Source organism: Martes martes (assembly GCF_963455335.1).
Source record: "Martes martes genome assembly, chromosome: 10".
Taxonomy (NCBI): Eukaryota; Metazoa; Chordata; class Mammalia; order Carnivora; family Mustelidae; genus Martes; species Martes martes.
The window spans coordinates 36,401,908-36,426,833 of record NC_137898.1 but is presented as its reverse complement, the minus strand read 5'-3'; the positions used below and the strand labels follow the sequence as shown (position 1 = coordinate 36,426,833).

At 36.4% G+C, this 24,926-nt stretch overlaps 1 protein-coding gene across 2 annotated transcripts in view; it reads left to right on the top strand.

The window, feature by feature from the left end:
• The window catches only part of ANO3 (anoctamin 3), a gene marked incomplete at its 5' end in the record, with an annotated part of 271,220 nt that overhangs the window by 221,573 nt on the left and 24,721 nt on the right, over positions 1 to 24,926 (top strand). For both annotated transcript variants that reach the window (XM_080815458.1, XM_080815459.1), the window contains 6 exons: positions 6,393 to 6,475; positions 6,899 to 7,039; positions 7,554 to 7,718; positions 18,176 to 18,212; positions 22,916 to 23,027; positions 23,784 to 23,841. In XM_080815458.1, the coding sequence (XP_080671584.1) occupies positions 6,393 to 6,475; positions 6,899 to 7,039; positions 7,554 to 7,718; positions 18,176 to 18,212; positions 22,916 to 23,027; positions 23,784 to 23,841 (596 nt within the window). The remainder of the gene's footprint in view (positions 1 to 6,392; positions 6,476 to 6,898; positions 7,040 to 7,553; positions 7,719 to 18,175; positions 18,213 to 22,915; positions 23,028 to 23,783; positions 23,842 to 24,926) is intronic.

Sequence of the window (24,926 nt, the reverse complement as noted above, 5' to 3'; positions counted from 1 at the left end):
GATGAAGAGAGGGCCTGAGAAAAATTGACCCTGTGTCTAAAAGGTTACATTATATTTTATAAAAATATATGGCAAAAGCTGACAAGTTTTTATTTGCATGGACTCTGATACAGACGAGTTAGCTTTAGAGGGACAGTTAATACCAAAGAGTCTGCTCTGGTTGAGATTGTCGTGAGAATTCTCACTGGATTTTAATATAATATCAAGCTGTTTCTATGTCGCTTCTTATTTCTAGATGAATTTTCTGAGGGGAAAAATAATCAAGTCTGATTTTAGGAATCGGTGAAGAATTTCAGTACTAAGGGTCCAAATGTTAGCCTTCCCATGTTCTTAGAACCTAGTTATTTGTTGTTTCCTTTTTTTACTTAATATTGTTAGCAGGGAAGAAGGAGGGGAGGAAATTGGAAGTCAGAGAGAGACTACATGTGCTTGGACTAAGAGGAAATTTCACAAGACAAGCGAGTCTTGAAAAACCAGTTACACATGTGTTTGGGTCTCCTACCGTTCAGCCCAAATATTAAGACTCTGTCTCTTCACACATATTTAAGCCTTTTATATTGATTAGCCTGCTTTATACTGACAGAAGGAACTCCGTTAATTAAATTTTTGTAAGGTACTAACCAGAAAAAGAAAGAAAGAAAGGAGATAGCTTTCGCTAGGCATGGAAATGTTAAGTGTTCCATATTCGTGGCCCTCCTGCTAATTGTAGAACCTGTTTTGTGAGGTTTCTATTTCTACCTCATGTATAGTGATGTTGCAATACTGTGTGGGAAAGGCACATCATGCTCGAGGATGTTGCTGAAAATAAATCTGGGGAATGGAAGAAAGTCTTTAGTGGTACTCGGGTGTTATCTACATTGGCAGTCTCAGAAGTATTGCTCTGATAAACTTTTGTTTCAGCCAGGTCTTCTTTTGAGAAGGTTTTCAATCTTTATCTCTTCTGATGAAAACAATACTTGGAATTCTTTGTGTTGTCCATATTCCGACGTATTTAACTTCATTTGTGTTCGGAACTGACCTATTTCCCCAGCTCCGTCTTCAAGAGCCCCCACCTGCTGAAAGTACAGTGAAGTCATTTTTTAAACTTTTTAAGTAGTGACAATTTTTCCACGTGAAATTGAACTTGAATTCTCAAATTATAAAACAATTATAGAATGGACTTCTCTGGTGAGGGACTGTCTTTCCACTATCTTCGTGGTGCATAATTTGAAAACCTCTGGAATAATGGAAAGAGCACGTGACCAAGAGTTAGAGTCAAAATCACTCGATTCCACTCAATAATTCAGCTCAATATAATAGTTATTGAACATGTCAGTGAGCCAAGCATTGCAAATGCTAAGGGAAAAAGGCACTCTAGAAACTTAACTTCAAGTGTAGGAAAAAGCAGATGTAAGAAAAATTGTAGTAAAGCACTGTAGATGCTTTGACAGATTTCTAGACAAGGCCAGTGTTATTTGCCAACCACTCTGGGCCTTTATTTCTATAAATTTGAAGTAAATAACTTGGGAAAAACTATGTATAGAATCTAACCTCTTTGAGGGACACCTGTGTGTCTCAGTCTGTTAGGTGTCTGACTCTTGATCTCAGCTCAAGCTGCAATGTCAGGGTCATGAGTTCAAGTCTGCCATTGGGCTCCACACTGGGCATGGAGCCTACTTGAAGAAGAAGAAGAAGGAGGAGAAGGAGGCATAAGGAAGAGGAGGAGAAGAAGAAGAAGAATCTAACCTGTTTGAGATGCATAACTTTATGATTCTGTCACTCTGTGCCATTGACTTTGGATCACAAGGAAAAGCCATTGGAAATGAGCATGAGGAAATAAACAGAAGTTCAAGAGCAGCACATGTATCTTTGAAGTTTAAAGTAGAGAAAAGTATGTCATTGTAGTCAGAGAGGCAGGAGTAAAAAAATAAATACAATGTATGGTTGCTAAGGAACAGAAGTATGGGGTATCACCTTCAGCTTTTCCGTAATATTCCTCCTACCTCCATGACTCATGTGAAAGCTGGCTTTCCCCTGATCACAAAATGCCCTTCTCCCAATGGCAGCCTCTCCTCCTACCCCTACCCCAACCCAGTTTCACAGGACCAAGGGGAAGAGTTGATAAACTGTACACAGGAAGCGTTTTTCTCCTTCTTATACTCTGTAGGAAGTAAAAGTGCTCCAGAATCCATTTCCACAAACAATTAGTGGTAACACTTTGGTGAATATTCTTTTGGGCATTATGTATATATAACAATCATATATCAGATTCATCCAGTTACTTACCGTATATACACAATATATAAACACCTATACTGTATATACAATATGTACTATAAATTTCTATAAATTCATGTACATCTATATTTATAGTTGCACATCCTTCTAAGTGGAATGGCTTTATATATGTTCATTTTTAAGGCATTTTCACTTTTCATTAAGGCAATTCAGTATGCTCCCTGTCCTCTTTATCATCTCATGGTCTCTGTCACCCTGCTCATTCTGAGTGATTGTTTCTAAGTCCTTCCACATAGTTCATGCCAAACGTTTCACCACCAATTACAATAAATTGACTTTCACAGCTTATAATATACTTTTTTTTAAAGTCACTGATTCATGGAGTCCTTCAAAGATGCCTGTTTCTTCTTGAAATTCCTATTGCCATTCTTCAGTCCTGAACTGGATGCCAGCTCAACCCCTTTCCTCATCCTTTTCTATCGGGAAAGGGGTCAGGTTCAGAGAATGCTTCTGGAAGAACAAAATCATCAAACTGAGACATTTAAGCATTTAGCCTCTCCAGCTCACATTTCTGTCATTTGGAGCCTACTCTTTAGTCTAGGGGGCAAAATATGAGCCAGTGGGACAAATCTTGCTGATGACTCAGGGCAGTGTGGTGGTTTATTTGATTATGTTTTATTGGAATCTGAATGTGTTTAAATGGACAGAGCACTTAGTAGTCTAGAGGTATGGCTCAGCCTTTCTTACTGTATTTATAGTGGGCCACACGTGTATCTAGCTACCTGAGATGACCCTGAGGCCACTTCCACTGGGTGTTTCTGCTTTGCCCTTTTTCTCAGGTCTTGGCATATGTCAAACGCTTTCTTCTTTCCAGAGCTACTTGATATATTTGTGTCAGGGTACTGTGCAAGCCTCCTTAATGCTGAGCCGACACGTCAAAGTCTGGTCTAATCGTCCGAGTTCATACTTTGGGTTTGCATCTCCCCGGAAACTGGCGGTGTAGTGAGATATGGTCTTCCCAGCCTCCCACTTCCTTTTCAGGCCCTCACTGCAAGCTCGGAGCCTCCTGCTATAAACCTGGGGGAAACGACTGGCTTGTCGTAATGATCAAGCCCACTGATATTGTCAATCACTTGGTATTTTAAAAATTACTTACTTTCTAAAATCTGGTCTTTGAGGAATAATTTACATATGGTGAAATCTACAGATTCTAGGTGTCTTTTGATCACCTTTGAAAATGAAAGGGACGCTTGGGTGGCTTACTCGGTTCAATGTCTGCCTTCAGCTCAGGTCATGATCTCAAGGTCCTGATAGAGTTTTGCATCTGGCTCCTTGCTCAGTGAGGAGTCTGCTTCTCCCTCTCCCTCTGCCTGCTGCTCCCTCTGTTTGCTCGCTCTCTCAAATAAATAAATTAAATCTTTGGGAAAAAAAAGAAAATGACATAAATTTGTATAGTCACCTCTCCTGTTAAAATATGGAATATTTTCATTATCTCTATTGGTTTCCTCATTCCACCTGCCAGTCATCACAGCCCAGAAGCAACGACTATTCTCAGTTTCAAAGTTAACTACTTTTATTATTAATTTTGTTTTTATTAAATTTACTAGGGTTTAGTTAAGTGGTACTTTCCAACCTTCTTTGGTGTTTGGCATACTGATAAATTATTATTATTTTTTTTTTCTTTTTAGAGGGGAAGAGTGGTGGATAGGGGCAGAGGGAGAAGGAAACAGAGAATTCCAAGCAGGCTCCATGCTCAGCACAAAACCCAACACAGGGCTCTATCTCACAACCCTGAGATCATGACCTGAGCTGAGATCAAGAGTCAGTCACCTAACTAAGACACCCAGGCACCCCAGCATACTAATAAATTACTCTACATCCCCTCTTTCTAATTAAAACTTCCTTAGAGGGACGCCTGGGTGGCTCGGTGGGTTAAGCCTCTGCCTTCAGCTCAGGTCATGATCTCAGGGTCCTGGGGTCGAGTCCCACGTCGGGCTCTCTGCTCAGCGGGGAGCCTGCTTCCCCCCACCCCTTCTCTCTCTCTCTGACTGCTTCTCTGCCTACTTGTGATCTCTCTCTCTGTCCATGAATAAATTTGAAAAATCTTTAAAAAAAAAAAAAAAAAAAAAACTTCCTTAGAGAATATTGATTCACATGAGAGTTTAAATGATCTGTGAATGAAGTAAATATATCTTAAACTGAGAATGGATTTTTAACACAAAGCGTAGTTTATTTTTGATATTCAAAGTAAAAACATTTGTGGAAGTTAAAATTATACCAAAGCTAGTTTTCAGGCTCACACAAGCAAGATTACCTTTATTTCTTAGATTTTCTAGGAGCCGCTTCTAGACAAAGTTTATGCCGGAAAGATAAATTAAGAAATGACTATGTGACACATTTCGACTTTAAACCTTGACTGAGATCAGTGATAATTAGAATTTTATTGCATATTCTGTGTCATGTACTGAATGAAAGACTTTAAGTCCCAGGCTTATAATTACTGCATGTTATAGTTGCTTATATAACACAATGCTTTTTTTTCTTCAGTTTTCCTTTCATAATAAATTATTTCTCTGTGTCTCTCCCACATACTTCCTCTATATCCCACTTATTTTTTAAGTTCTAGATCTCCCTGTTGGTAACAATGATTATGGCAAACTATTTTTATAGCAGATCCAGTATTTGCAAAACCTCATTTGTCTTCCTTTCAGTGGAGCTTTGGCTATTTTGCTTCTTTTAGCCTTATCTACTCTCTTTAAACCTTATATAAAATCAGTAGATAGCATGTAGAGTAGGCCTGAAGAAAAAATAATTTTAAAAATATGAAGACTGTATGGACAATAACTAGCAAGAGTTTCAGTCCTGACTCTGCCATTTATTGACTATATGATCTTGGACACAGTAATTTTATACCTTTGTTTCAAAAATCTGATGATAGTAATACCTGATGTATTTACTTGTGTTATGAAAGTAACAAAATTAAATCATGTGTAAGATAGCACTTGTACATTTTGAAGTGTGACAAAAATGTAAGATAATGTGATTATGAACATTGTATTTTCTAACCAATATCAGGGCTGATTTCTAATTATAAAGAAAAAAAAAAACCCACAACCTCAGAATCCTCTTCCCCTGGCATTCTTTTTCTTGGAAGGCTAGAGAATAAACACAAACTGGGAAGAACACCTCACTCCTTTACACTATATTGCTTGTGATGGTGGTGTTTTTCCAAAAGCATGTGTTTCTATGTTTGCACTGTAATTCTGTCTTCATTATAACTCACACTACAATGTAAGTTAACTTTATTTAGATGACTGTGTCTGTCTACTAAATTAGGAGATCCGGGAGGTTGGAGTGCGTTGCCCAAAATAAGAGAACAGCAAATGGATGGATGGATGGATGGATGGTTACATGGATGAATGATATCACAGTTTTTAAGAATGCACCTATGAGGTCTTAATGATGTTTGCAAAGTCTTGAATGCTGTAAGGTGAAACCCACTTACTAGAAATAAAGCAATCTTTCTCTCAGCTGTTTACACAGAAAATCCAGTTAATGATTCAGCCATTTCTTTACTTTTTCCACTGAGTCCTCTAGTCTATGCTAAATTCATCTAGAATATTCATCCAAGAGTGTCTCCTCTGGTCTTTTTCTCTTCTTCTCCTTCCACCATGGTAACCTTGTGCTTTTCCTCTCTCTCTCCCACCCCATTGCTCTCTGGATCCTGGAGGAGTAGCATCTGGTCTTTATTTTCATTCCTGGCTGGAGAAGCCTTTTTTTTTTTTTTTTAAGGTCTTTTATGTGATTCTGAAGTAGCATATACAAAACAAAAGGGATGATGTGTATTTAGCTCACTAATATTGACCTTCTATTATAACATCACTTTGATGGGCCAGGCTAGCAAAGACCTATGCTTATTTAATCCACTGAAAAAAATTACTCTCTAGGGTTCATGCAGATAGCAGTAGTCAGAGACAGGGAAGATAGGATGAGGGAAGAACAAAAGTCCAATTGTATAAATTTAATACAAATTTAATTTATTTTTATAATTTAATAATATGGCAGAAATGCATTAATCCCAGAAATAAAAGTAATGATGAAAGAATGTGATGTGGTTGGGCAATGAATAATGATGATGATGATGATGATGATATTATTATTATTATTATCTATAGCTACAGTCTTCTTGGAGTTTTGGAAAAGGAGAAGAAGTACACTGACCTATACTTGGGACCTTATTGAATGGGAAGAAGAGGAGGTAAGATGTTAGGAAACCAGGAGATAGGGAAACTGGAATAACATATGGTGCAAGAAATTATTCACTGTCCTTAACATCCAAGCTGAAAGGAACTAAACACCACTAGGTTTTCCTTTGATGTTTTTTACTCTGAAGATTTCTTATTTCATGAAGTTAAGAAAGATCATTGATGAGGTAATGTCATTTTTTTCAAAGAACTTTCACAATGTTTCCTAAAATTACATTAGTGGAAAATTGTGTTAATAAACTATAGTTTAGGGTTTATTTCAAAAATAATTTGCATTCTATTTTTTAAAAGTTACTTATTTTCCAAGACTTACTATAAAAGTAGGTCAAAATGCAGGAATTTTGTTCCAGCTACTGGATATATGTATTTTTTTAATTTATGACTTTGATAGGGGGTAACTTTAGTTTCTCTTATAGGAAACACTTCGTCCCCAGTTTGAAGCCAAGTATTACAAGATGGAGAGAGTGAATCCCATCAGTGGAAAACCTGAGCCACATCAGCCTTCCTCAGACAAAATCACTCGTCTTCTTGTCTCTATCTCAGGAATATTCTTCATGGTAAAGTACAACCATCAATATCAGAATGTTGTGGGATCCCACATTTAGAAGGAAATTCTAAGATACCAACCATTTTGTGACCCTCGGGGTCAAACCATATCCAGCTCAGTACGTTTAATACATACCATTAAACAAAATTAAAATCACAGCAAGTCAAGGAGTGATTACAAAGAGAGTTTGGGCATATCTTTAAATAAAACACTCTTTGAAAGAAACAAAGACCATCTAAAATAAAATGGAAATTATATGAGTTGTCCTGATTAATTAAAACTAAGCATTTCACTTGAAAGTGGAAATTTGAACAGTATCTTACAACATGTATTTTGACTCTAATGTAACTGAAGGAAAAAAAAACTTAAAGGAAAAAATTGAATTTATGTATCCTTTCTTGGAAAAGCAAATTCCTTTCGCTCTTTGGGCGGGGGGGCAGGGGCAGTATCTTGGTCTGTGGTATTGCTTTTGCTTTGTCAATTATGCAAAATACGGATGTCTTCTCCCGTCTCCCATATTGTAGATTTCTTTGGTGATCACCGCAGTGTTTGCTGTTGTGGTGTATCGCCTGGTTGTCATGGAACAGTTTGCATCATTCAAGTGGAATTTCATCAAACAACACTGGCAGTTTGCAACATCGGCTGCTGCTGTCTGTATCAATTTTGTAATCATTATGGCCCTGAATCTTGTAAGTGTTTACAGTTTTCAAAAGGTTAAAAGGCATGGGTAGGGGAGAGGTCTATGTTTCCTTCATGCTTGGATTGTATTTTACAGGAAGCCAAAATGAGTCCAACCCACGTTTCCATCAATGGCAACTCAGTTTAGCAGAAAAAAATTAATCTATGTGGTTTGGATGATGGTTTTTTTTTTTTAATTAAAATCAATAACAGCTGTATTGTCTTCCTTGTCCTTTGAGTTTATAATCTTGATGAGCAAACATTTCCATTCATTGAGTATCTAGTGTGTGCTGGAAAAAGTGCTATGCTCTTTTCATTCAAATAAAGCATCTTTTGGTTCAAAAAACTGAACCTCAGTGGAGAATCTGTTACCAGTGTATAGGAAAATCTGTTTGAAATTGAAGGCTTGTTACTTCCAAGGCCTCACTTGAAATAGAAAATAGACAGCTACTCTGTGTTTCTTTCTCTGGGTCTAAACAATTTTCTCCTTCCTCCCTCCTTTCCTTCCTTCCTCAGTATTTTCCGTTTGCATATATGCTCTGTTCTATTAGGAAATGTCTATCTTTGATTAACCATGACCTGTCTTCTTTCATGCTGTGGTATTGCAAAGATTTTGTTATCTCCTTTGGTTCTAACTATGTGACCATGTTGGTTTCTATAGCCTATTTAACTGAGATAATCCAGTATTTCAATGTACTAATTTTTCAGAGCCAACATCTGATTGGTTCAACATCACCTACACTGATTGACTTGCGAACTCTATGGCTGAGAGGGCATTATTGTATCTACCTTGGCCCATATCTTCAGCAAGGTCTATGGGTAGGGTCCTATTCTCTGAAGACAGGAGGCATTGATTGGCACATTTAGGGTAATAATCTCTTTACTTTAATTCTTCCAACAATGCCACAAGGCCAATATGCTCTCTATTTTGTAAATAAGGAAATGAATCTGGAGAGCTTAAATAACTTTCCCCAGACGAGACATATACTAACTGTTAGTGCAGGCATATTTACATCATGAGATAATGTCTGAAGATAGATGAGCAATAGACAAATAATGATGTTTATATTATGTACAAGTAATGTGCATTGAGTCTATATGTGGGTGAACACTGATGTTACATGTTTAGCCTGGAGAGGTCTAGGACCATCTAAAATAATCAGAAAAGTGAAAAGTCACTGTGATAAATAAGTTTTGATGCAAGGATGACAGTTAATATCTCCTACTGGAATCTGCTTTCTTCAGATTCCTTTTTGCTTTGTGGAAGGAAATTACTGTTTACAGTATCTCCAAATAAACCACACAATATGTTGAATTTATGTCCTTGACTCATAGATTAAAGTAAATGATAAACATTGAAAAAATACAATACAGAATAGAGCAGCATGGCTGGTCGTGTGTGAAAGGTACTATAGCTTGCACATGATTGACGTTGTGGTGTATTACACATACCACATTTTACACACACCACATTGATGGGGGAGCCATTCATAGAATAGATATTGTAGGTTTTTATATTTATGGTTATACTCTTATGGTAAATAGTGAAAGATATTGTTTCTAACAAAATCAATTTTTTTAATTTAATTTTTTTTCAATGTTCCAAGATTCATTGCTTATGCACCACACCCAGCACTCCATGCAATACGTGCCCTCCATATTGTTTTTGACAATTTTTCAGTAAACAGAGGTTATTGGGGTTGGCTTCATTTTCTGAGGAAAGGAGCCTAAATACTTGATGTGTTTATTTCTAGGTAACACTAGCAATCAACCAGTCTGATCTTAAATTGACTCCATTTCTTATCTGTAGTAGGCAGGTTGACATAAAAATGACTGGTCATAGTCCTGCTATCTAGGATCTTATAGTCTAGTGGGGACAGAGGACACAATGAAGAATGAATGCATCATAGTTGAAGCACAAAAGGCTCTGAGTAAAATGAGGGGAAAAAAAATACTGCTCAGGCCTCATCACTTTGTGGTGCCTGTTGCTTGATTTGGTGTCCTGATAAAAAGCAGTAGACATTGGACACAGGCAAACAAAGATTTGCACTTGATCTGTGGGATCCTGGCCAGACCCTATAACATCCTTCAGTTTTGATTTTTTGATCTTTCATGTGAGGGTGATAAAACTAATGCATAGGAGTGTTGAAAGATTAAATGAGATCCTCTAGCAAATAAATGGTGCCCAATAAATATTAACCTTTTTCTATTCGGTTCTCTTTAATATTTTAAAATTGTATTTCTCTTTTAAAGTCTCTATACCCTCCTATTCTCTTTCTTGCAAAATACCAACATTTTGTTTATTTTTTCCCTTTCTGTTCATCTTTAAATCATAGAGTTTATTTATTAACCTTCAGTCCAAGTTATAGAAATGCCAATGATCTTTTCTTTGGTCTTTCTGAATTTATTTATAATTTTTTCACTCTTTTTTTTTAATTGTTACCTATTGCCCATTCAAAAATTTTTAAATACTCAGAGTTGTCTGTAGAAAAAGAATCACATCTAAGGCATTGTATTATGTCTTTTGATAAAATTTATGTCTAAAATATAAGAAGATTTAAAATATTTAATTAATTCATGTGAAAATTATACCACTGTGCTAATTTTCAGTAGTCTTACTTGTTTTTTTAAATGTATTTTTTCTTTCTGAAATTTACTATTGTTATCTTTTTCAGTTTTGCATTATAAAATCAATACATTTTTATTATATAAAGTACTGACAGTATGAAGACATTAAAAATATTAAGAAAAGTCGCTATTTTCTACCCAAAATGCCACTCAAGTCCCTTCCTATCATAAACTAATTGTACCCACTGGAGGTAATCAATGTTAATGGTTTCATGTCTATTTATTCCCCTCACCATCAATTATTAGTGTCTTCAAAAGAGTACCCTGTGTTCCTGGGTTTGACAATTTGTTCCAAAGACATTCTGATCTTCAAAAACATCTTAAGTGGTTTAGGAACTGACCTAATATTTTTGAAGATGGAAAGTATTTCATAGGGGAAATGAGGAAGCCAAATGTATTTCAATTAACTTTTTCTTGGGAAGGCAAGCATGACAACTCTGGGAACAGAACCTCCAGCTCCAGGAGTCAATCCTTGGTTCCTACCCAGGGAAATAGGTATCTTTTTTTCACTTAAGCTGAAGAATTTGTCATGATCAGAACCTGCATTTGAATAAAATAGGAGCTTTCACCTTCATACATTTTCCTTATCAAAAGTTTCTTTTTATTTTCACTGATAATTCAAAAAATTGAAATTTGGCTGAAGTCTCCCTTGGTGGACCAGACTCCAATTTCATATTATTCCAGTTGTTTCTTAATCACCAGTCCCTTAAATTCACTCTGCCTCATTGCCAACCCCTGCGTTCAGTTACAATCCCTTTCCTAAAATCACAGTGAACCCATATTCATGCAGTCTTCTCTCTCAAGCTTCCTCTCACGAAGTCTGTATAATTAGAGGCTCAATATATTCCTTCTTCCAAATTACTGCTTTTTACAGATAACAAAGGCTGAACTAGATGGAATGAATCTCCTAATTGTAAAAATAAGACCTCTGGAGGCAGATGAGGATAGTATTAATTTTGTCATAAGAACAATCTTTTGAGGTCCTCAAAATCCCACTAGCTCTAGTTAATTCAATACAAGAGCCCATATAACTGCTTAGTCCTATAATTCATCCATTGTTCCATATAGAACATAAGACTGATTATCTTTTCTCTAAATATTTATTTCTACTTGTTGGGAATTTTGACATAAAGTTTTAGAGATTTTGCTCTTGCAACTAATTTAGGAAAAGATTTTTAAATGGATTTTAGTGTAAAGGAAGTGAACTACACAGCCACCTCAACAAATGTGAAAACAATGTTCTATTCCTCAGATTTTATCAGTGTAAAACCTTAATGCCCTTCTGAATTTATGTATTCCCTCCCTACCCAGGATGTTAACACATGTCACAGATTATCAAACAGCCCATCTGATTTACCTGAACCCACAGGATTAATTTAAGGTCATAGTCAGATAAACATAGATTAAAACCATTAATATCGAAATGCTAACTCTTTAAAAAAAATTATACCACCAAAATAATTGACCTGGAATACCAAATGCTACCTCTTGTTATTTTCAGACCAACACTAAATATGCAGCACATAAAAATGTGCTTTTTGTTTCTTAATAGCTAGACTTTATGATCCCTGTGCTACCATATTCTCCAAATGAGGGTTTGGCCTCAGTCAAAATAGTCTATTAATCTAATATGCTTTTCAGCTGTAATCCATATAGGCATGGCAAAATAGTTTCAATTAGTCAAACACTTTTTTTTTTCATCAGTAACTTTAAATATTCAAAGTACATCGCCAGAAATTTAAAGTCATTCATTCATTTCTTTTGTCTCTTTCATCACATCAGTGATTATTGTGAATTTTGCTTCTGTAACATCTCTCTTAGCTATTCCCTACTCATCATTCTCACTTCTCCTTCCTTAGTTCAGCTACTTGTCATTTCTAGCTTGGACCATTTCAGTAACCTTCTAACTGGTGAGTCTTCCTGTCTTTTTCAACTCTTCTCACCTTCCTTGTACACTGCTCTTAGAAGGATCTCTCTGGGGCACCTAGGTGGCTTGGTGGATTAAGCATCCAACTCTTGATTTAGGCTCAGGTCATGATTTCAGGGTCCTGAGATCAAGCCTCTAGTGGAACCCCACACTCGGGGGGAGTCTGCTTGAGAGTCTCTCCCTCTCCCCTTGCCCCTCCCACTCATGCTCTCTCTCTCTCTCTCTAATAAATAAATAAATCTTCAAAAAAAAAAAAAGAAGGACCTTTCTAATTCACAGATTTGATCATTTTATTTTGTACTTGAAAGTGCTTAGAGGGTTCCCATTGCCTCTGGTATAAATTCTAAATTCATTAACAAGGCATGGAGGCCTCCCGTTATTTAAAGCCAGTTTTCCGGGGTGCCTGGGTGGCTCAGTGGGTTAAAGCCTCTGCCTTCGGCTCAGGTCATGATCTCAGTGTCCTGGGATTGAGCCCCGCATCAGGCTCTCTGCTCAGCAGGAAGCCTGCTTCCTCCTCTCTCTCTGCCTGCCTCTCTGCCTACTTGTGATCTCTGTCTGTCAAATAAATAAATAAACTCTTTAAAAAAAAAAAAAATAAAAATAAATAAATAAATAAATAAAGCCAGTTTTCCCTTCTTGTCTTGTTTGAAGCTGGATTCCCTCCCTCCCTCTCACACTCTGCACTCCAGCCTACCCCAGCATTCTGCTTTTTCATGGCTCTGTCTCCGTTCACAGTGCTCCCTCTATTTGCCTTCTTTCCTTTTATCTCCTTGGAGGCTGTTTCTTTATCTTCGGAAATTCCAGTAAAGGATCACTTGCTCCATGAAGTTTTTTCTCAATCCCATATGTAGCATTGAATAATCTCCTCTTTGTGTTTATTCTTCTCACAAGGTGCTTGCACATGCCTAGTCTCCCTCCTTATCAGACCACCCTAATGGAATTAAACACTCCTTCTTGTGAATGCTCTTCTGTTTACTGTTTAGGCATGCCTTGTCTCCCGCTTTCAGGGTGTAAGCCCCTGACAGTGGGGCCTCCTCACTTTTATGTTCCCAGGTCTTTGCCTAGGCCTAAAATTCATTTAGAATATATTCTTCAAATAAATTTTAAGTATTTCATTCCCCAAATTTCCTAGCATCTTGAACATTAATTGCTCAAAATTATTTTTGTAGCTGGAATTCTATTTTCAGTGTCTTTCACATTTGCAGCACTTGTGATTTTCAAGCTAATAAAGAACATGCATCCTCTAAGCTTTCGAAACAAATGGATCATGGCGTCCCTAAATAAATGTTCAGTGTGGGATAAAAATAAGGGTAAAAATAATGAAAATCTGATTATAAGTCCATCTTATAGATCATGAAATAACTTAGATTGTTTCCTGCCCTTGCTATGCTTCAAATCACCTGGAATACTTGGAAAACCAGAGAGCCCTGAGTCCCATTCTGAATTTCCTTTGTGGAGCTGGGAAATCTGTATATAAAACAAAACATTCAAAAATATTCTTCCAGTGATTCTGATCCTGTCAGCCCCTAACATAGCACTAGGAAATCACTGATTTAAGAGATGTGAGGTAATTTTAATACACAGCCAAGATCAGAAACTACATTTTCCAAGATAAATTGCAAGTAATTTAACAAGAGTAAAACCTCAGTTTAATTTTTAACACCTCTTATCAGACATATAACTAAAAATCTATAGAATTTGAAAAGCCAGAATTTGAAACCAGGAATTACTCTTCACTAATCCCATCCTTTTTTTCCTTAATGTTGCTGCCCGTGAAAATGCTATTATACTACTTAAAGGTGCCATAAACAGCATGGTTAATGTCAGATATTTCCAAGAAGATTTTTTAGATTTTTTTTATTTATTTAACAGAGAGAGAGAGAGAGATCACAAGTAGGCAGAGCAGCAGGCGGGGTCATGGTGGGGGAACAGGCTCCCTGCTGAGCAGAGAGCCCGATGCAGGGCTCAATCCCAAGACCCTGAGAGCATGACCTGAGGTGAAGGCAGAGGCTTAACTCACTGAGCCATTTAGGTGCCCCTCCAAGAAGATTTTAATAAAATTTAAAAATATACGATTATTCCAAAATGTATATTCTTGTTGCTTGACAGTCAAACATTAATTAATTAACAAATAGGTTACAGCAGCTTGATAGCTGTCTGGTTTCATGATTACTGTGTAATTTTAAAGAAAAAACTGAAACATCACAGAAGGACTCTTGTAGTTTGAAATATCTGTAATTAAGCCAATTAAACCACGTCAACATAGTCAACAAAAGAATGAACTCGTGCGACACCTGGTTGGCTCAGTCCATTAAGCGTCTGACTCTTGGTTTCAGCTCAGGTCTTGATCTCATGGGCCGTGAGCTTGAGCTAGCACTGGACTCTATGCTTAGCTGGGAGTTTGCTTGAAAATTCTCTCCCTCTTCCTCTGTCCTACGACTAAAATGAATTTTTAAATAAAGAATGAACTCTTTTTGGTATTTTTCTTCTCATTTTAAAATCCATGTACCATCTGTACACTATGACCAAAAACAAAACAAAACAAAAAACAAACAAAAAAACAAGAAAAGAAGAAGAAAAGAAAGCTCAGCTCTAACTACATTTACCTAAAGTATTCCATGCTGGTTCTGAACTCTTTCACTTTAGTGATTTATTTCCATCTCTAGATTCAAGAACATACATTCCTATGTTTCTTTCATGGGCCTAACCACTGAAGACCTCAAATGTACCTAACTTCCTTAATACCGGGTTACCCATTCCAATGCAAATAGGTCATCGTGGAATAGGGTGATCAAAGGGTTTGACAACACATCTTAACATGGAAAAGAGGTAATGCCAAATGACTCATTTAATAAGAGGACTCGCTTTCTAGAAAAGGATTTGTTTGGTTTGTTCATGTTTATATCCATGGTTTCTAGAAATTCTGAAAAGTAGATTACCAGGAAAGAACAGTCTGTCTTTGATTCTGCAAAGTTCTGTTTTGAGCTCCTTTTTACAGCACAAGTTAGACTGTAAGGCTCTGACTCAGAGATGATGAGCACTAAATCGAGCATGCGCCTTCACAACAACCTTGCCCTTTCACTGCCTTTGTCATTCTCATTTTTCCCCAGTGGATTTCTGTGTAGCACCCTAAAACCAAGCAATAGTGGGAAGATGATGACTCCTTAGCTCAGAATGAATTCTAATGACCTTACCATGGACTACCAGGCTCTGAAAACCTGCTCCCCTCTGAGATTTCTCTCACTCGTCTCGTAACTGTCTTGCTCTTTTACTGCCTCCACTCCTGACCCTCCTCCAACTGCCTTGCCCTTCATGAAACACACCAAGCCCAACTAGTCTCATGGCATTTGACTTACTGTTTCTGCATTTCCAAGGTGCTTGGCTCAGATCTCTTCCTGCCTCTCTCCCCCACTTCATGCATGTGCTCTATGCTTAAATGCTACCCTCTCAAAGAGGCTTTTCTGATCACACTATAAAATAAATACTCGTGCCCACCACTCTTCTCTAGGCACACAGCCTGCTATATTTTCCCTTTCCTGACTAGTTACATAATTGTTTGTCATTTGTCTCCAAGCCCTGGGATTTAAGTTCAGTTAAAGGAGAAACTATCTGTTCTCTCTCTATGTGGCCCTTTTGAAAGTCCAAATAAATATTTTTATATAATTAATATATATGACTAAGAATTTCAGCTTACGGAATGCACTAGTGAGTAATGTTTAAAAGTATAGGTTCCCCAACATGAGATCTATATATATAATGTACGTACATAGTGTAGTGACCACAACTGTACCTGAACCCCTCCTTACATATCCTCCTCCCACAATGCATGTCTGTTTCCCCCCTTTTACACACACACAGCCCATGATTTCTGTCATACATCATACAGTGGATATATCTAAATTATGGTTTCCTGCTGCATTCTGTGGTTTCGGAGTTAACAAGTCAATCTCCATGGGTTGACTTTGCAGCTCATCATGGTGGTGCCAGTTAGCTAGCTTCTGGGCCTTAGATGATGCAGATTCTTAAGTCCCCCAGAATGTTTCCCAAGAGTGGTATTTCCAGGGGTGATACAGCATTTTGGGTGTGTGTGATTTAGAACATTTCTTCCAAAGGATATTGTAATCCATTGGGGCATCAGCTGTAGATATTTCCGTCCCAGACTTGCAGACAGGTTCTATGTGCTAAGGATTAAGACAGAAATCTTAAATGGTTTCTGTGACAAAGCATAGCATAAATGGTACAAGAGAGCCACATAGCAAATCCTGACTTTGCTATGCATTTAGTAGCATTAACTTAGGCAAGGTACCTGATGTTCTAAGCAAGGATTTCCTGTTCTGTAAAATAGGGATCATTATACCTATGTGATAAAATTGTTGTAAGGACTAAATTAAATAATAGTATATATAAAGCACAGCTTACTACCAGCCAAATACTTGAAATGGCAGTTATTTAAGTAAAACTTTTTTTTCATTCTCCATAAGGGCACTCAGTTTGGTGCTGGAATTATAGTACTACTCAAGTACTATTTGTTGATTTTTTAAATCTACCCTATTATACTCCTTGGACACCCTTCTGTAATCATCTTACTTAATAAATAGGGCATGGAAAAGAACATGTTACAGTCAAGACAATTTTGGTGCTCATGAATTCAAAGTAATCTTGTTCTAAAATTTGAAAATGGCAGTTTGTGCATATAGTTAAAAATAAAAACAATAGCAACAACAGAACTGCACAAGAGGTAGAATGAGATATTTAGCCTCAACATAACCTTTCTGTCTCAAGATAACTCTTTAGAGGAAGAGGTAGGGTTAAATCATGGCTAAGATGAATAATCACAATAGTTCTATTGAAAGAAGATGAACAACTTTTATAGTGTCCAGACACCTACCTTTTAATTTTGCATGTCAACAGGCAGAGTTACTGGAATTTACAATATAAAGAATAATTTTTTGAATTGTGGGGTTAGTTATATTTACATGCACGCACATATACCCACAAACACATACTATCCTTCTGTCTGTAACAAATTTGTTTTCCCATCTAGTTGTACCTGGAATTTTGTGAAAAATGTTTCCTTTCCTTAAGTCTGTATAAGTGGTGGACTGAGTAGTGGGGGAGGGGAAAAGGGGACAGAATGTGAAAAATATCACCATAGGGGCGCCTGGGTGGCTCAGTCATTAAACATCTACCTTCGGCTCAGGTTATGATCCCAGGGTCCTGGGATCGAGCCCCTCATTGGGCTCCCTGCTCAGTGGGAAGCCTGCTTCTCCCCCTGCTTGTGTTCCCTCTCTCTCTGTATTTCTCTCTGTCAAGTAAATAAATAAAATCTTTAAAAATTAAATCACCATAAAACTATCTTGCCTGTGACTGACTTACGGATTCGACAGATTTGACTTAACCAGTCTTGTTTTAAATAACCACCAAACCACTGTTGTTCTTTCGGAATGCAGACTATCACACTATGTTCCTCTTAGTTTGGAAATTTTTTTTTCAATAATAAAGAATTCAGACTTTTACTCAGCCTTTCAGCATAGTAAAAAGTACATAAAATTTAGCGATCAAACACCATGTCAGCCACTGATTAGTTGACTGACTTATTTTGCAAAAAGTTTTGTTTTTTAAAGTCCCATTTCCTTGACCTGTAGAATGGAAATGAAGACAGCTACCCTGAAAGACTTACTCTTACAGAAATCAAGTGTGTCTGTGTATCTACACATATTTATAACATGTTTATATTATGTACATTTAGTTTTTGTATATATGGAAAGCACCACGTAGTAACTTTTAAAACATGCTCTGCTTAATTAAAAATGTAGCCACTTTATAGAATACACTTTAAATGTTTCCTTGAATAGTGTCAGTAGCAGCCTTTTCTAGAGGGAAAGAATAACATTCACTGTTCTCTTATTACAGGCTTATGAAAAAATTGCTTACCTTCTCACCAACTTAGGTAAGTCCTTCGTTTTTACTTAGCTCCTTAGTAAAAGAATAACATATGGGCATATCAGTCTGTAGTTTTTTATGTACTCTAGCATTTTTAATGTCAACTTCAGTTATGTACATTGTCGAACACAGTGAAAGACATGCATGGGAAGTTGGAGCAAATGGCTTAACTATAGAGAGGCAGTGTATGTAGCTACAAAATCTCCTTCCTTAGAATTATTAGCAAACCGAACTCTCCCTACATGGGAGTGCTTTTCTCCCTCTAACTTTTCAGTTCATTGGGGTTTTCCCTAAATTTTTATTTTTATCAAAATATTATACTACAGAAACGCGATTCAAAAGGCAAAATAGTATTGAGAAATTTATAATTAAGGGTTGCCTGAGTGGCGCAGTCAGTTATGCATCCCACTCTTAGTTTCAGCTCAGGTCATGACCTCAGGGTTGTGTGATCAAGTCCCGTTTCGGGCTCCATGTTCAGCTTGGAGTCTGCTTGAAATCTTCACCCCCTCTTTCGCCCCTTCCACTTGTGCTCTCTCTCTCTCTCTCGTTCTCTCTCTCAAATAAATAAATAAAATATTTTTTAAAAAATTTATAATTAAAACCAGTACTCTGCCACATTACCTATTCTTATTTTCCATTTCCTGAGAGACTACTTTTTCTTTTATTTTAGGAATTTCTTTTGTTATTTCCAGCCCTATTTCTAAATAACATATTTCTCTGACGTTCTTGGATTTTTCAGGTTTGGGAAGCTATTGCCTTTCCCTTATAAATGACAAGAACTTCGGTCTTAATAGTTCCTACAGTGTTCTGTCCCTGTACACGTCCCCATTTATCACCTGTTATACACACACTATCTCTCTTCCTTCCGAAGTAGTTATATTCAACAGATTTGAATTTTTTGCCAAACTAATAATTAGTGTTTACATCATTGTTTCTATATAACTATTTTTATGTGTAAGGTGTGGTATATGCTATGATTGTTTCCTTTCTTATACAATCTTTATATTTTCATGAAGCTAATAATAGCACTTTTTTTCTTTAATTTTCTGCATACTTTCTTAATTTATCTCAAACTTTCTGCTTCAACTCTGAATCATCTCTTAAATACATACAAAACCATCAGGTATGCTACTCATTTTATTTTCTTCCTAGAGTTCCCCTTCCTGAACCCACTGTTTCCTCCACTCTCGAGGGCCCACCCTCACTGTGGTCAGTTGCATCTATGCAACTATCTATCCGTCTTCTGGGAAATCCTTTTACCTTTATTTCTCAGTTGGGTACCACTCTTTGGATCCATCGGTCTTCTTTTGTCTTGGCTTAATTCCTTATTTCGCTGCCTGGAAAGTAAATTTCTTGAGACCTTATGTGTCTGAAAATGTCTTTTCTCCATACTCAAACTTGATTTTTGGTCTCAGTTTGGGGAACAAAATTTTGATTACAGAGCTATTTGAGCAGTGATCTTTTATTGTTTGAAAACTCACCAGATCCCAGGCACTGTGCTGGACACTCCTCATTGATTTTATTTTATTGACTTCCCAATTTTATGACAATAGGATCCCTATTGTATGAATTAGAAAATCAAGTTAATTAAGTTGAATAAGTAGAATTTAAACCCAGATGTGGCAGAGTCCACTTAATTATGGTGGAATAACTGTATCACTCCACTATTGCTTCCCTTATAATGCATTTTTAAGTATAAGTAATAATAAAAGGAACGTTTTGTAGAGGGAAGAACTGGGCCCTAGGTCAGGCTCTGGAAATAAATGGTCATATCCCTTGGAAATGTTGTGACTGTGAGCAAGTGTTCTCTCTCCATTCTGTTTCCTTCCTCCCATTCCTTCCGCTGCTTCTCTTCCTTTGGTTCTTCCTCTGTTCTTGTTTTTTGAGTCTCAGATTTTGTTGTTGAGAAAACGAGAATGATAGCATTTCCTTTTTCACCATTGCTGAGGATTAGCTGTCTGACATATGACAAGTGTTCAGTAAGTGGGAAGGATCTGTTGCATTGTTCTTAAACCCTCTGAGCTACAGTTTCTTCTGCTGGATAATGAAGCACTTAAACTAGATTGTCTGAAAGCTTTCTTCTAGCTCTGATTCTTTATATTCATTTGCCTTTAAAGTATTTTATGCAGAGGATGGAAGCAAATCTAAGGAAGTGATTTGGAGGATCGTAATAATGGGAAATAGAAGTTATTTGTGTTAAGTACCAGGAGAACCAAAGTTTGCACTTGGTATTTGATATTTCCATCTATAACTCATGACATAATGCCTATGGATTCATAACTATTAATTAAAAATGAATGGTCTATACTAGTTTAAATTAACAAAAATATTAATATTTTGTTTAAAATAATGTGTATATAGACATAAATATATGTTTACTATGTGAATATTTATAAATACATACATAATAAATATTCAATATGAATACATACAAACACAATAAATATATACATACATACATATGTACATAAATCTATATATATATAATAAATATTTATGGCATTATATTCTGTGTAATTTTAGACTGTGCAAATTTGTGCTTCAAATTAGAAATTAGGTTTTACTTCCTGGTAGAGATAACACATTTTTTTATTTAAAGGAGCTTTTAAACTTGATGTTTCTTGACTTATTTTTAGCCAAATATTTTATTTTTGAAAGTCACAAAAAAAATTAAAGTTTTAATTCTACCACATTTTTTATGTGAGAAAAAATATATAATATTTGACCCAAACTGATGTTCTTTTCAGTTTGGTTTTATGGTCCAAATAACAAATTATTTTATTTTTTCATTTCATTTAATTTAATTATTTATTATTTATTTGTTATTTATTATTGTTTATTTATTATTTATAATAAAGAACTATCTCTAATATGAATTATATATAAAAAATGAACACGGATTTCAAGAAGCAAATTAAGCCAAACAATCAAGTTTCAGTTTTGTCAAATAGAGGTCAATTCAGGAACAAGAGCACATATATCAAGAAAATAGTAACGATAAAGTCATATGTCACCATATTAGTATTAGACAAACCAGAATTTTATATCTGTTTGAGTGGGAAAGAGAGATACATCATACTGATAAACAGTCTGCCAGGTCAGTGTAACATGATTTCTATACATCTTTTCATAAACCTTCAAAATATAGAAAGCAAAACATATTAGAAATGCCAAAAAAAAGACTGACAAATCCACATTCAAATATAAGCCAGGATATAAAATATTCGGATGTCATAACTAACAATCTTCTCTTTAAATATATATAAACAGTATGCTTACCAAAGACTATATATATATTCTTTCCAAACACTTAATACATAGACAAAATATATCCAAGTAATCTGACCACAAATGAAAACAACTTTCTTGCTCCAAAGAAGAAATCACACAGGAACACTTGTGGATCATGATGCAATAAAATCAGAAATGGAGATCCAAAAACAAATTACACAATGGGGATTTTTTAAAAATCCGTATTCTCATTTCCAGATAAGTTTTGTGCTGAGTTCACAAACTGTTTAGAATGAAAACAATAGTGAAATTACAACCCACTAAAACCCTGAGGGTATATGGGCTCTCCTGGCTGCTCTCATGAGTACCCACCCACCAGTCATCCTTGGGGATGTGCCACAGAGCCCTGTCACTTCTGTCACATATCGTAGTTGGGCTTGGAATCCTCCAGGACCTGTTCCTATTCTGTTACTGGATCATGCACCGATTTTGGGCAACCTTTTCCTTAAATCAGATCCCATCTGTTTTCTATCTTCCTTGAATTCTTTAATTATATGAAAATATACATTAGCTGTGCATAAAGATCTTCTATCATTTTTGGATACTGGATGGGAGCAGAGGCTGCAGTCCACACTGCCATCTTAATTCAGTCCCTTGCATCATTTTGTTTTAAGAGTCATAGAAACAGGGATGTCTGGGTGGCTCAGTGGGTTAAAGCCTCTGCCTTCGGCTCAGGTCATGATCCCAGAGTCCTGGGATAGAGCCCCGCATTGGGGGTCTCTGCTCGGTGGGGAGCCTGCTTCCCCCCACCTCTCTCTCCCTGTCTGCCTCTCTGCCTACTTGTGATCTCTGTCTGTCAAATAAATACAATCTTAAAAAAAAAAAAGAGTCATAGAAACATGAGATGTGAGAGTAGACAAGTTCTTGAAATTACCTTGTCTAAACTCCTTGTTTCATAAATGTTAAAACTGCTCGCAAAAAAAAATGTAGAGAGATTAACTTGAGATTACCAGAAAATTAGGTATAAAGTTGAGATAGGAGCCCAGCTTCTATGACTGAGGTAGCTCTCTTTCCTCTTTACCATTCTACTTCAGTCTGCACAAAATATCCACTCTTCAAAATACTCTGTGGACAGTTTAGTCCTTATTGAAGCATAGGCAGTTTGAGTGCAGGACTGATCCAATGTACATGGTTACTTCCAAATGACAACCTTTAGATATTATTAATAACAGGCATCCTATTTTTGTAGTTGTGGGGGACGTCTGAAGATTGTATCATTGGATCCTTTTATCAACTATGTGTGCACAACATTCACGTTTTGCAATTCAAAGACACTGAGACAGAGACACCAGAGACACCGAGTGCCTCATAGAACTAGTAAATGGCTGAACCAGAACAGAAATGTGGGGCTTCTGATTCTATCTCCATATTTCTTGTTATTCACCTCCTTTATGTAAACACACCCTGTTTTCCTTTTAGAATATCCTCGAACAGAATCTGAGTGGGAAAACAGCTTTGCTTTGAAGATGTTCCTCTTCCAGTTTGTTAATTTAAATAGTTCTATCTTCTATATTGCTTTCTTTCTGGGGAGGTAAGTCAGCTTTATGTACATCATCTTTGCAGGGTGAAAAAGACTGCCAACAGTTCCATCGCCAATTTGTTAATAGAGGTGTTGAATCCTTGTCCCCGGCCTTGGAAAACTGCTACTGAGCCTTCCCTTGTGTTTTCCATCAAAAGACTTCTAAGTCCAGGGCTCCAAGGTGCTACCACCAATTAAAGCAGGCGTAAAGAAAGAAACAAAGCGCGTGTACTGTACTTTGGTTGGATTATGATTATCTGATCATGATAATGATATTGTTAAATAGGAAATGATTTTTGTACAACCCTAGGTTACAGTTCCTTAGTGTGGAAACTTCTACCTATCATGTCAACATTTTTTCCTATGTTTCCTACATAATGGAAGCATATTAAATAAACTATGCTTAATGCTCCAGCCAATGCCATGGAAACATACTAAAGCTAGAACCATTTTAAACTAAACAACTCAGAACATTACATTAATATTCATTAGCTAGGTCAGCAAAACATTAAAGATCTACAAGTGAAAGTGGAAAATTTCCTTCGGTTGTTTTGTCTGGACTTTCTCACCCCATTGGGGATGAGAATTGAATTCATACACCACTTTTTCCTTTTTAAGTCAGGTACTTTGATGTATCAGCATGGCCAAAGTCTGCAGTCTGGGGACAAGATGCACCAGTGAACATTTATGTCTACCTACCCATGCATTAGTAGATGTTCTTCAGTTAACCCCACATAAATGCTAATGAATTAAAATGGCTTTTTACAGATTTGTAGGCCACCCAGGAAATTACAATAAACTCTTTAACCGGTGGAGACTGGAGGAAGTAAGTAACCTTGTAAGGGTGGATGTGGGCCTGGGTGTGGATATGGGCCAATGACCATGGGAGGGAAGTGGGGGGAAGGAGAGAGAGAGAAGGTGGCTATATGGAATTTCAGGCATGCTGAGGACACATTTTTTGTAGACAGTTATTATGGGTTTAAAAAGGAAGGAACTACATCTTTAAAACAAAAAAAAAGTTGTGATCTTAAAGGTTAAACCCCCAAATCCTGACCTCAGCTCTTTAATTTTCTATCAAACCCATTTCCTCCATTCACAAAGCTCAGAAATTTAAATCCAAGGACTTCTCACTTTGGAGGAATTATTATAATCTATTCCATGGGTTTTAACCTTTTAAATATGTTAGGTTCCTTTTAAGCTGGAAAACTTCATCTAAAAGACATCTTATTTGAAACACCAATCTATAAACATGCAGATCTATATCTTCCAAGTCCTATAGGGTTTTTTAGTTAATTTTTTAATATGTATGTCATGGAAACAAAAGGTCTAGTATTGCTAGAGCACAGGGTTAAACAGATTGTATATTGTCACTGAGACAGACATACGGTACTCCAAAATGCAAGCTCCTATCTGTAGTCTATGAGCCTACTTCCTCAGACTTTTGCCAACTGAAACATTTTAATTTTCACCAATATAACATCTAAAAGACACCTCCTTTTGATTTCAGATCCTTTAATTTTGAGCGAGATGAAGAGTATTTTTCATATGTTGTTGGATATTTTCTGTTTCTGTGTGTATGTACTATCCTTGCTCATTTCTATTAGACTGTTTTTCTCGGTCTTAAAAATTATAAAAATTATAAAAATTTCTCTGTCCTAAAAATTGTAAACTAGTAACATTAGGCTCTAACCTTACAAATTTGCTGCAGATAATATTTCTCGTTTTCTTGTTTGTCTTAATTTTGTTTTGATAATTAAAAAAAAAACTCTATAGCATTTTTCATTTAAAATATCACTGCTATTGATGACTTCAGGCATTTATATCATGCGAAAAATGTGTTTTTCATTCCATAAATTTAAAAAAACCCTCACGCTTGTACTTTTCACCAATTTTTAAGAAAAAATATTAACA